General features: G+C 40.0%; 1 protein-coding gene across 1 annotated transcript; it reads right to left on the reverse strand.

Annotated features, from left to right (window-relative positions):
- Nucleotides 1-7,933: 7,933 nt before the first annotated feature.
- On the reverse strand, nt 7,934-12,387 carry SPINK2 (serine peptidase inhibitor Kazal type 2). Its single transcript, XM_063296678.1, has 4 exons — nt 12,264-12,387; nt 11,875-11,915; nt 9,133-9,242; nt 7,934-8,138 (listed from the first exon to the last, which is right to left on the reverse strand). The coding sequence occupies exons 1-4, from the start codon at nt 12,301-12,303 to the stop codon at nt 8,090-8,092; spliced, it is 240 nt and encodes a 79-aa protein (XP_063152748.1). The 5' UTR covers nt 12,304-12,387; the 3' UTR covers nt 7,934-8,089.
- Between the last annotated feature and the right edge of the window lie 242 nt (nt 12,388-12,629).

Genomic DNA, 12,629 nt, shown 5'->3' on the forward strand with positions numbered 1-12,629 from the left:
CATACAATTTGTTTGTGTTCTACCTGTCTTACCACATTTCTGTATCTGTTCAGCAATCTGGGCAGGCACCAAAGGAGGAATAAATTTCTCTTCACCACTTGGCAGAACAATACTATCAGTTTAAAATGGAGTTGCATGTACACTGTGTTATACCTTGGTAAATAGTGGTTTGTATTCACTCTCAGCCTTTGCACCATTCCCCTGTATGGGTCTTTTCCCACTGCTGAGTTAAAATACTCTCCACTCTTCCTCCAGTTAGCAGAAAATTCCCCAGTATGAAATCTGCAGCAGCCATTGCTGATCCCAGCCTGCCTCTCCTACATCTGTTCTGATTCACTGCCAAACGGTACTGTCCAGATTTTGCACAAACAGAGCATGATAAGCAATGTGATTGGTTGATTCCTCTGGCTTTGCTGTCCTCCTTTTTCTGCATGTCACCAGCTGGAGGGGGGGGAAAATCCACCAGTCATGATGCTGCAGAAGGAATGGGGTGGATCTGGCTGCAGGACTCTGTCCAGTACCTCAGTGCCCTTTCCTGTGTCCTGTTCCTACATTCCATTTTGTCTTAACCAGAGTTGACTGAAGTTAAATAAAACAAAAACACACTACAATCACAAAGGGGCAATACTTTCACTTAGGATTTCTTTATTTATCAAATGTAAATATCCTTCTTTTCCTTTCTTCAAAGCAACAGATAATGACTCCATGCTCTCATCACAAGGCAATGGGAAAGTTGGTCCCCTTGTTCCACTGTTTTGCTGTTTGGCAGGGCCCAAACTGATAAAATGCTGGGTGCAATATCATGATGCAAGCCCCACCACATGCATGTTCAAAAGGGGCAATCATCATCTTGTCAATTCTGAATCCAGCCCACCCCCACCCCACCCCCACCCCCACAAAGGCTGGAGTCATCTTAAGGGGGAAACAGTACTTTTAACATCAGTACAGCTAAAAACAATTTCAGCACACTCCTGGACTGGAGACATGGCAAAGGCATTATCATGGTGGCAGAATAAAGCTTTTGCCCCTGGGGCCTTTGTGCCATGGTTGGATACAAGTGGGGGAAAGCCTTATGTGTCTGCATCTCTCTTACCCCCTGTGGTCCTTGCTCTTTCCATGTATTTTCTCCTATTCTTTTTATTCATTCTCCCTGTGTATTTCTCTTTGTCTTTTAAAACAGCGTGTCACCTCAAGGGTGTGTCTCAATACTTTGCATTTATAAAATGGGATGTTTAATGAAATAGCTTTTAAAACTTCAATTCCTTCATAATGCAGTGCATGTTTGAATGCATGTTAGGCACATGACTAATCTATGGTGGGGCTTACCTCTTGAATTCTTCTGCATGCTTTTTAAGCTTACAGTACATTTTTTGCTTCCAGCATTATACATTTTGCACTGTCACACTGGATTCCACTACGTGATGCCAAGGTGTGTTAGACGACAGTTCCTAGAATTCTCAGCCACCATTCATTACACCAACACATCCAGAGGATACCAGGTGGGGAAATGTTGGCTTTTAGTGTATCACATAGCTGGGATTATTTGGTGCCGAGTACTTGACAGATGTGTCGTTATAGCTCCAACATCTTCAGCTCTATCCGATCTGTCCATCAAGTATAATCAATATTTGCAAGCATGTTAAAACTAAAAAAACCAAAACTGGTGAATATCCTGTTTCAGACTGGTAAATTATATTCCATTTTTTAATTTTATACACTTCACATTCATGAGTGCCCTATTTGCTATTTTACAAATACAAACTCTCAAGGCCACTTTAATCTGTACCATATTAAATTGGAGTAATGGCATTGGAGACTGCGAAATCAAATGTGAGTGATTTTTTAAACAACAGCTGTGTAAACATGAGGGAGAATAAGGGCTGGAAAAATGGAAGCTTCTTCTAATTTGAGATTATATATTAGCTATTCTCTCTGTTGTATTTTATTAAAGAAAGGGCGTCCCCTTGTGATGGAACCAAATATACGGACTGCTTCAAACTCTAAACAGATGTTGTAAAATTAGAGTCAAATTAATATAAATTAAACTGCTTTGGACGCCACAGACTTGCCTAGAGAATATCCAGATAGAATCTTTGTCCATTGCATTCATAATTTGATAATGATCTGTTAAATCCCAGTTTTACTGTATATTCAGTTAAAACTGCTTTTTATCTCCCAATTTGGTGAAGATGCTTTAGCAGCATTTAATTCCTGAATTACTATCAGCACTGAAATGTTCTTTTGAAGGCTTTCAAATTTATAGATCATTAATAGACAAAGGGTATTGTTAAGGAAGATGTTAGTTATTTGTATGAATTTTGGAATAAAGATTTGAAATATTCCATATTAAGAACCAATAATGGAGGCATTAAAGAATATACAATAGTTTAATTCTTGTGAGCCACCCATGGTTATAGCAATATAGGTTTTGAGTAAAGATAAAAGCTACAGAAAAATAAAAAAACTACAAAGAAAAAAAACTAAAAAAGTGTAAAAACACAAAAGAATTAAAAAAGAAGTTACAAAAGAGGTGACTTCCGACTTTTAACAGAAAGGATATACAACAATTTTCTATGATCAATCCCTTACTCTATATTAAACCAAGATCACATTACTTCTATAAATCATACCATTGGCACATTATAAAAATCACTAAATATAGTTGCTCCCTCCCCTTATATTGAAAAAGATAAAAATATGTGTCTATAAACCTCCTAATCAACTTCCCCCACAAAGATAACATTTATTTAATTATTTCCTTCCTACTATTATTCTATACATTCCTGTCTACTATAATAAAAACCAAACTAAAAAAACATATAAATTCTACCACTATACTTAATAATACAGCAATTTTAATAATCATAATCTTGTCAAACCCAAAACCAGACATTATTTTTTAATTATACCTTAAAAATCTTAATCCAAATCATAAATGAAATCAGCTAAACCCTAAAAGCAATCCAGATAAATATTCTTAAACCCTTTTTTGTTGTTTATTCGTTTAGTTGCTTCCGACTCTTCGTGACTTCATGCATCAGCCCATGCCAGAGCTTCCTGTTGGTTGTCGCCACCCCCAGCTCCCCCAAGGTTGAATCCGTCACCTCTAGAATGTCATCCACCCATCTTGTCCTCTTCCTTTTGTCTTCTACTCTCCCTAGCATCAGCATCTTCTCCAGGGTGTCCTGTCTTCTCATTATGTGGCCAAAGTACTTCCATTTTGCCTTTAATATCATTCCCTCAAGTGAGCAGTATGGACTGGTTTGATCTTCTTGCAGTCCAAGGGACTATCAGAATTTTCCTCCAGCACCACAGTTCAAAAACATCTATCTTCCTTCGCTCAGCCTTCCCTATGGTCCGGTTCTCGCAGCCATATGTTACTATGGGGAACAACATTGCTTTAACTATGCGGAACTTTGTTGTCAGTGTGATGTCTCTCCTCTCAACTACTTTATCAAGATTTGTCATTGCTCTCCTCCCAAGAATTAAATATCTTCTGATTTCCTGGCTGCAGTCAGCATCTGCAGTAATCTTTGCACCTAGAAATACAAAGTCTGTCACTGCCCCTACATTTTCTCCCTGTTTGCCAGTTATCAATCAAGCTGGTTGCCATAATCTTTTTTTTGAGGTTTAACTGCAACCCAGCTTTTGCACTTTCTTTCACCTTCGTCATGAGGCTCCTCATTTCCTCCTCTCTTTCAGCCACCAAAGTGGTATCATCTGCATATCTGAGATTCTTAATGTTTCTTCCAGCGATCTTAACCCCAGCCTTGGATTTCTCAAGCCCAGCACGTTGCATGATGTGTTCTGCGTACAAGTTGAATAGGTAGGGTGAGAGTATACAGCCCTGCCATACTCCTTTCCCAATCTTAAACCAGTCTGTTGTTCTGTGGCCTGTTCTTACCGTTGCCACTTGGTCATTATACAGATTCTTCAGGAGGCAGACAAGATGACTTAGTATCCCCATACCACCAAGAACTTGCCACAATTTGTTATGGTCCAAACAGTCAAAGGCTTTAGAATAGTCAATAAAACAGAAATAGATGTTTTTCTGAAACTCCCTGGCTTTTTCCATTATCCAGCGGATATTGGCAATTTGGTCCCTAGTTCCTCTGCCTTTTCTAAACCCAGCTTGTACATCTGGCAATTCTCACTCCATGAATGGCTGAAGTCTACCTTGCAGGATCTTCAGCATTACCTTACTGGCATGTGAAATAAGTGCCACTGTTCGATAGTTTGAACATTCTTTAGTGTTTCCCTTTTTTGGTATGGGGGATATAAGTTGATTTTTTCCAATCTGATGGCCATTCTTGTGTTTTCCAAATTTGCTGGCATATAGCATGCATCACCTTGATAGCATCATCTTGCAAGATTTTAAATAGTTCAGCTGGGATACCGTCGTTTTCTGCTGCCTTATTATTAGCAATGCTTCTTAAGGCCCATTCAACCTCACTCTTCAGGATGTCTGGCTCTATCTCACTGACCACACCGTCAAAGCTATCCCCGATATTGTTATCCTTCCTATACAGGTCTTCTGTATATTCTTGCCACCTTTTCTTGATCTCTTCTTCTTCTGTTAGGTCCTTGCCATCTTTGTTTTTGATCATACCCATTTTGGCCTGGAATTTACCTCCGATGTTTCTAATTTTCTGGAAGAGGTCTCTTGTCCTTCCTACTGTATTGTCTTCTTCCACTTCCATGCATTGCTTGTTTAAAAATAATTCCTTATCCCTTCTGGCTAACCTCTGGAATTTTGCATTTAATTGGGCATATCTCCCCCTATCAGTGTCGCCTTTTGCTTTCTTTCTTTCTTTCTTTCTTTCTTTCTTTGGCTACTTCTAGTGTCTCAGCAGACAGCCATTTTGCCTTTTTGGTTTTCTTTTGTCTTTGGGATGTAAACTTTTAAACCGTTATCCCACTTTAAAGTATACCAAAGCATTTGCATATCCCCACAATACACAGAGCTTTTTTCTTTAAAAAAATCAAACAGCCCAACTGCCCCCCTTAAAAACTCTGACTTCTCTTCAAGAAACCTCCCATACATAATAATCCCATCTTTTCCAAGGCATTTCATTAGAAGATCAATTTCACTTATGGCTTGTAACTCGATCTGTACCTTTAATTTCTTCAACTCCACTATCCAATCTTCCTCCAGCATCGCAGCAGAAGTCAGAGACATTCCCATCGTTGTTAAATTCCTCAGTTTCATCCACAACATCCCCAACCAGATTAAAACTCATCTTTTCCACAATGTCCTGAATGCCTTGCATAAAACCTTGGTAAGAATCAGAAAAAATCTGCTTAATATCTCGATGGAATTCAGAGAAAGTCTGCTTAAGATCCTCCATGTCTCAATCAGTAGATTATGGCGCCCCCTAGGAGCTTAACCAGCAAAAGTCAAAGAAATGAAAGAGTTACAGAAGTGTTTACACAAGTGAAAGTGATAAGCAGACAATTCCCCAGGGAAAGTAGCAGCAGGAAACTGAAAGTTCAAAACAGCCAATTCAATGTGTGGGAAAATGCTGATTTCTTCAAATTTAGTACAAAAATAACAGGGAGACAATTATTTATACTGAATCCTCAATATTTGGATGGAAAACAAGCCAAAACTTGTAAAAAAAATTAAAGTTAACCCCAAAAATAATGTTAAGCACCAAGGGAACCGCTTCTCCTTGCTGTAGAAAGCCTCTCTTAGGGTACATATACTTAAATATATATATATAAATAAATAAATTGGGTGATTTAGAAATGGGGTGGCTGGTCTTAGCGTCCCTTTAAGGCTACAGTGCGGCTTGGAAAATGGTGACATCCCAGCCTCATGGCAACTCTTATCAGTCGAGTGCGAACACTGTTTATGTCCTGTTCAGGCTATGAGGCGGCCAGACATGATTATCAAACTCTTTATTTAAAACAACTATTTACAACAGTAAAAGTCCTGGTGATTAAATAAGCAAAGCAATTCAATCAAGACCACCCAGGCAATGATGAACAGACAATGATGCAGATCAGACTGTGGTAGAACAGCAAGGCAGAATTAAGCTAACTCTCTGATCAAAGCTGTCAGACTTGGTGATGCTAGAGTGCATGGCAAGGAAGATGCTGGATGCAAGGTTCTGTGGACTGGCACGCAGATAGGATCAGGCTGACATATGGATGATAGGCAAGACTGGACTGGAACCCCTAGGCAAGGCTGGGCTCTTCAGACTAAGCTGGGCTGGACTGGAGAGTCTAGGCAACACTGAGATCTGGCAACAAGGCTGGACTGAACTGGAGAGTCTAGGCGACGCTGAGAACTGGAAGCATGACTGGGCTGGGCTGGAGATTCTAGGCAAGGCTGCAGACTAGAAGCAAGGCTGGACTGGACTGGAAAGTCTGGGCAAGGCTGAGAACTGGAAGCAAGACTGGGCTGGACTGAAGAGTCCAGGCAAGGCTGCAGACTGGAAGCACACCTGGAATGCACTGGAGCGCTGCAACGAGGCTTGGAGCTGGATGTGAGACTCTGCTCTGCAGGAACGGCAGGGGGAGGCTCGATTGGAGCCGTTGTGCAGAACGCAGGTCCGTGGTGGCAGAAGACGCTGGCGTTGGTTCCACACTGGCTACAGGGAAGGCTTCTGATGCTGGTAAGGACTTTTCTGCAATTGCTGTGAGCTCGAAGGATTGGTTGTCTCCGGCAGCTTGTTCCTCGCACACCTGCCTTTTAACACAATCCTTTCCATGCCTTTTCTCTCCTGCAGCCAATCAGGCTGCCTTCTGATTCACGCACTTCTCTGCTCTGTCTCGAGTGCTGATTGGAGGATTCAAATCCCCCTCTGGAGTTTGTCCAATCCGCGTCAGCAAATTCTCCTGCTCTGCTGAGTCACTTCCTGGTTCAGCTTCTTCAAGTCCCACCTGATAAGTTTCGTTTTCCCCTTCTGACTCCGGGTAAGTTTCGTTTTCGGAGTCAGAAGCCGGCTCAAACTTCAGAGTTTACTATCTCCTGGCTGCAAGCTGCCATTCCAGAGGACAGATGGGATAATTCTTAGTGTTTTCCTTTCCCAGAAAAAGCACTCCTAGGCTTCAGGAAAAACCTGCCTGAGCCCAAAAAAACCTGCTGCGTTGTCAGTTCTGCCCATGGAGCCTGCAAGCACAGCTGTTCAGTCTGCAGTGTCCCCACCAGAAGTCCAATATGAACAGCTATTTCAAATAAAATAAATTCAACTTTTCATGTTTATTGGGTGTTATAAAAACATTAGACTGTGAACTTTATTATTTTGGAAAAGTAAAATAATGGAAGGGAAGTATATCTGAAATAGGCTTTGGGAGTAATCATATGGCTTAAATATTTGTGATTTTGAATTCTATACCAAAACCTGGGAATTTATTATAACAGGAGAAACTAGGGAGTTATCGAGCAAGGGGTATATAAAAAAAATACTAGTTTATAATGAGCAGTGCTGGATTTGCAATCTTGGATTAATGATTACACTTTCATTCTTTTTATGAATGTACTCTTTATCAAAGTAATGAAAAGTCCGTGCAATGTTGTTCTGCATATGTTGTTACATGTATACACTATTAAACCTGGCCAAAGTTTAATAGTGTATATATGTATATAGAGACATTTTTGTCAAGTATATAATATGCATGTGAGAATGCTACATGTGAGCAAGGCATGCCAAAAGACCAAAAGGCTCTATCTCCCAGAAAGAACATCATAACAAAATGAGTCCCATTTATGATCAGAGAAGGGGCAATTCTCCCTACTAGAAAGTATACTTGGTTCCCTATATTAATTTCCCCAGTCCAAGAAAACTTAAAGGAGCACTTCTTGGCTTCATCCCTTAGTTGAACTAAGTATGATCCAAGTGTATCATTCCTTCTATGTGGTTTGAGAATGATTTCTTTGAAAAGTGAGGTCTAAATCTAAAAAAACCACCATAAAACAAAACAAAAGTTCTTTCAACAAAACATTCATAATAAGCAGATCCAGAAGTTGGATAAAAGCAAGCAAGCTTGCATTTATTTTAGCCGTTTTAAGGGCACATTTAAAGTATGGTTTCAATTGCTTAGCAGGTTATGGGTTTTCCTTTTCTGTTCCTTGAACCTTCTCTCATGAACAGGAACTCTTATAGGCAATTTGTATGTCCTTGTCATGTTCTCTGTAAGGGAGAAAAAAAAATCAAACACAATGTTAGATTATGCTAGTATATATTGGAGTAGGTAGTGCTAAGAAGTACGTTATCTCTCTTCTTTCACAAGCTATACGGAGAATAGGCTTTTCATAGAATGGGAGATAAAACCAAAGTTTTGCAATCAAATGTTGCTATATTCCATGTGTTCCTCCAGCACGCAAAAAGACTATTCTAAGTAGGCAATTATTTTCCTCCCCTCCACAAATTAAATTCTTTGATTTGCTCTTAAAAGTGACATACGTTAGGTGCTTTCATAATTATTTCTGTGATTAAGTTGCTCAATCAGTTCTAAAATTATGTAGCAGAAAGACAGAGTTTCTAAGGAGAAAACTGGTAATACATTCAGATGGACAATTTTTTATACAGGACTGGAGGAGAACTTTGAGACAGGACATGGAGACAGAATAAATTTGACAAGTGAGATCAAGCAACCTATGGTAAGCACCTACTTCCTGGTGTTAGAATTGTGAATTGGATTGGAAATTGATATAAATGACCTAGTAAATATGTGATCCTACTATCAATGATCTGTTAAAAAACAGATCTATATTTGTGAAGACTGCATTATTTGTATGTTCTCCCCCAAAATCAGACATGATCAAAACAATAATTTTAATACAACGTAATGTAAAAGCCCCATAAAAAAGGGATAAAACAAAAGCAGGCTATCCCTGAGTAAATATCTAACTCTCAGAAATAGCCAGTACTGTATACTATCCCAGAAATAACTGGTTTTGCAATTTAGTGACTCTCTCTTATCTATAAATGTTGGTCAGACATTACATCTAGCTACTATACCAGGGTGGAGGAATCATCCACTTCCCAAGGGGTTTTCAGAGAATCTGGGGCTGAGAGACAGGAAGGTGAAATGAAGTGAGTGCTCAAGCACAGATACCCTAAGTGAATCTCTATAAAGCTAGTGCCATCTCAGATAGAGAATTATCAACTAGTTTCAAATTACCTGTTTGTCACACAAAGTATACATTCATTTGCATATGTTTCTCCATCAGTTCCGCAAACGGGATTAAAGTTCCTTGGGCATCCAGGCAGGGAGTACAAGGTACACTGAGGCTGTAAATAAACAGATCCAGCAATGTATTACTCAAATTCATATTTTAAAATGCTTCAATATTGTAGTTTAAGCATGTGCGTGTGTATAGACATACATACTGTACGTGTATGTGTGTGTGTGTGGGTATGTATGTATGTATGGTTGGCAGAGTGCTAGGAAAGCATTTGGCCCAGGAGAGATCAGAAAAGTCACACACCAGGCATTTCTATAAAAATAATTTTATTTACAGAAAACAAACATATTTAAAGGCTGTTTGCTGAGAGGAGAGATTTCTCTCAGCTGCATACTCTCTGCAAGCCTACACAGAAGGGAAACTGAACTAAAACAAGTCCAGGCAAGTTCTTCCCCTTAGGCAATGCAACCATTAACATGTGAAAAGGGGACAATTAAATTCAACCTCTTCACCCGGCCAAAATGATTAGTTACCATAGTAACCTTAATCTGTAGTAGAAAACATATTAACATGTGTGTGTGTGTGTTTGTGTATATATTTGTCTGTGTATGTAAAATATCGAGAGCCTGTTTGGTGTAGTGGTTAAGGCACTGGGCTAGAAACCGGGAGACCATGAGTTCTAGTCCCACTTAGGCATGAAGCCTGCTGGGTGACCATGGGCCAGTCACTCTCTCTCAGCCCTAGGAAGAAGGCAATGGCAAACCAATTCTGAAAAACCTTGCCAAGAAAACTGCAGGAACTTGTCCAGGCAGTCTAAAAACTGGACATGATTGAACAGATTAAAGTGCGTCTGTGTGTGTATGTTTAAATTTCACCTATGGCATAAACATTACCCATTTTCATAAAGAACAAATATCAATTCATGTAATTTAAAATGATATGCCATGTGCTTGTTGGTTCCATGGAAAATTTGGTCCAAAGCACAGCAGTACAGTGACAAATTCACAATTTAATCAACATACTATTTCATTTGATCCAGATCTGGCCACTTTAGTGATGAAATCAATGCATTCAGTATGTGAACACTTGCTAAAAAAATATTTAAAGGAAATGTGACATTTAAATGTCACACAGAATTTCACTTGTTTCATCCAGTTCAGATGGCAAATCCTCTTGTACTTTAAACTTCTTTAAAAGTTGAAAGAAGCCTAACATATTTATGTTCAACATATTTAATACTGAAAAGGTTTTTTTTATTTAAATGAAATAGATATATGCTAATCTTTAAATATTGCTAGTGGCTTTAATTCACACAATCTGACAAGCTTACAATAACAGATTGAAATCTGTATTTCTTTGCAGTGTCAAATATTTTAGACTTTCCCATTGTAAAAAAAAAATTAACTAAAATATACAAATTAGAAATGCATTTTATCTACTACAATTATAACCCACTCACTTCTGGTAAAACCACCTGCAGTAGTTTTTTAAAAACCTTTTAGCATACCTATACGGTACTGAAATCCAAGCTTTTGCCTCAGTAGAAATTTGCATATTGCAAGTCTTTGAAAATAAAATACTCATTTAGCTATAATGTCATCTTATAAAGCAAATTTGATTAAGCAAAAAGAAATGAGGTATTTAACATATTAAAATGCTCCTGAGAACCATTCAGTTTAAAAGTTCACTCTGAAACTATTAGCAAAGTATTACTATAACTATGCTAGAAGGTTATTAACAGGAGGGATAAAATTCCTTTAATAAGAGTGTATGAGCCCAGGAGGGGCAGCAACTTCCCCTCCATTATACAATTCCCTAGTCTTTGGCTATTTAGGTCAAATTCCTCCTCCTTGTACATTCATATCTTGTATTTTAGTGACTCCAAAATGGTCATCTTAGATTTCTAACTAACATTTCAGCATAAAATAACACATACTTTCATTTGATTTGAAATGTTTGTCTAACTTAGAGGAAAAAAGGGGGAAACAACTTTTTTTGTCCAGACTTTCAACCCTTATGCTAACGATTACTAGTTTTGTCTCTTGTTTGAAAAAACTCTAAATTGGTGAAATTCTAAACAAAAATTTAGTCAGTAAAACAAGCAGAAGCCTAATATTTATATAGATTGCTATATCTATTTTTTAAGTTTTCTAATCCAATAATCTTTGTAGCAAAACTTGCACAACAACTCCATATGGCAATTACAACTGAAAATCGGAGGTTCTTCACCCAAATTTGCTTTGGTTTAAAAAAGAGCCTGGAATGCTTTTTAGTTCTGCTGGGGTTTAGTCCCCAAGTAGTTTTTCTGTGATAGCTAACATATCCCAGAAATGTTTTGGTTCATGTTTCCTCTCCCAGGACTATAGCTTGACTGAAGGCGATCCAGCCCACGAATGCCAGCTTCACCTCTGAGCACACGCAGATTGTTTTCTTTGTCCACTGAATAACTTTCCAGTAGGTCCCATGAACCTCCCAATTCTGGGACTCAACTTTCTAGTCCAAGAGAGGGAAAGCTTCTCATCTGAGCTCTGACTTCCATTTTGAAACACTGTTAGCTCTGAGTACAAAAAGCACTGTTTGTTGCCATCCAAGTGGCTCAAACCGCATCCACAGGCTTGCTGCAGAATGAAAAGGAGCGAGGAACCCTACTTCCAAACCAACATTTTAATTAACGTTGCAAATTACGAAATAAAACGGGCGAGGAGACTTTGCTTACCCCTTGCACTTTCCCCACTCACCTCAATGCTACTTTCCCCAGGAGAAAGCACAAACAGGAGTCCTCGGGTGCAGGTGGAGAAAAGAAAGGATGGAGAGGTTATTAGGGCAGATCATGGTCTCGCACACTAATTGCCAGGATTACCTTTCCCCCCCATGAAGCCCCCCTCAGTACTGTTGGGGGTTGCCAACTGGCCCCCACTGAGAACGCTGCCACGGATTTTCCCCGTGCCTCGGACAGCGACCTAATGCGAAGGAAAGCAGCCCGGGAGGCGCAAAGACATTAACGCTTCAACAGCGGCTCGGGGCTGCAGACCGCGCGGTTGCCAGAGGCAGACAATCTGGAAAAGCCGGCCTCCGCGTCTGAGCCGGAGCAGGGGCTGGCGATCCGAGGAGGGACTCGTGGCGGTACCTGCTAGCGCCCACAGCAGCCGGACCGTCAGGCTCCTCATGATGGGAAAGGGAGAAAAAGGCAACGTCTTCGTGGAGCCTCTCCCAGCTCCTCTTATAGCACGCGCTAGGGAAGGCCACGCCCCGTCCCGTCGCCACAGCGACGGTCCCGTCCACCTGCTTGCCGAAGGGCCCGCTTCCGCCTCTGCGCGCGTGCGCGGTGTCTTGGTGCGGAGGACCTGGAGCCGGTGGGCGAGGCGCAGGCAAGAGTTCCTGATTTAAAACAAAAACCGAGCGGCACACAGCGGGATTTAAGAGAGCTGGCTTTCATTTTCAAGGGACGAAATGGCTATACACATTCAAATGGGTGATCGAATCTCGAAATAAT

This window comes from Candoia aspera, chromosome 2, assembly GCF_035149785.1.
Source record: "Candoia aspera isolate rCanAsp1 chromosome 2, rCanAsp1.hap2, whole genome shotgun sequence".
Classification (NCBI taxonomy): Eukaryota; Metazoa; Chordata; class Lepidosauria; order Squamata; family Boidae; genus Candoia; species Candoia aspera.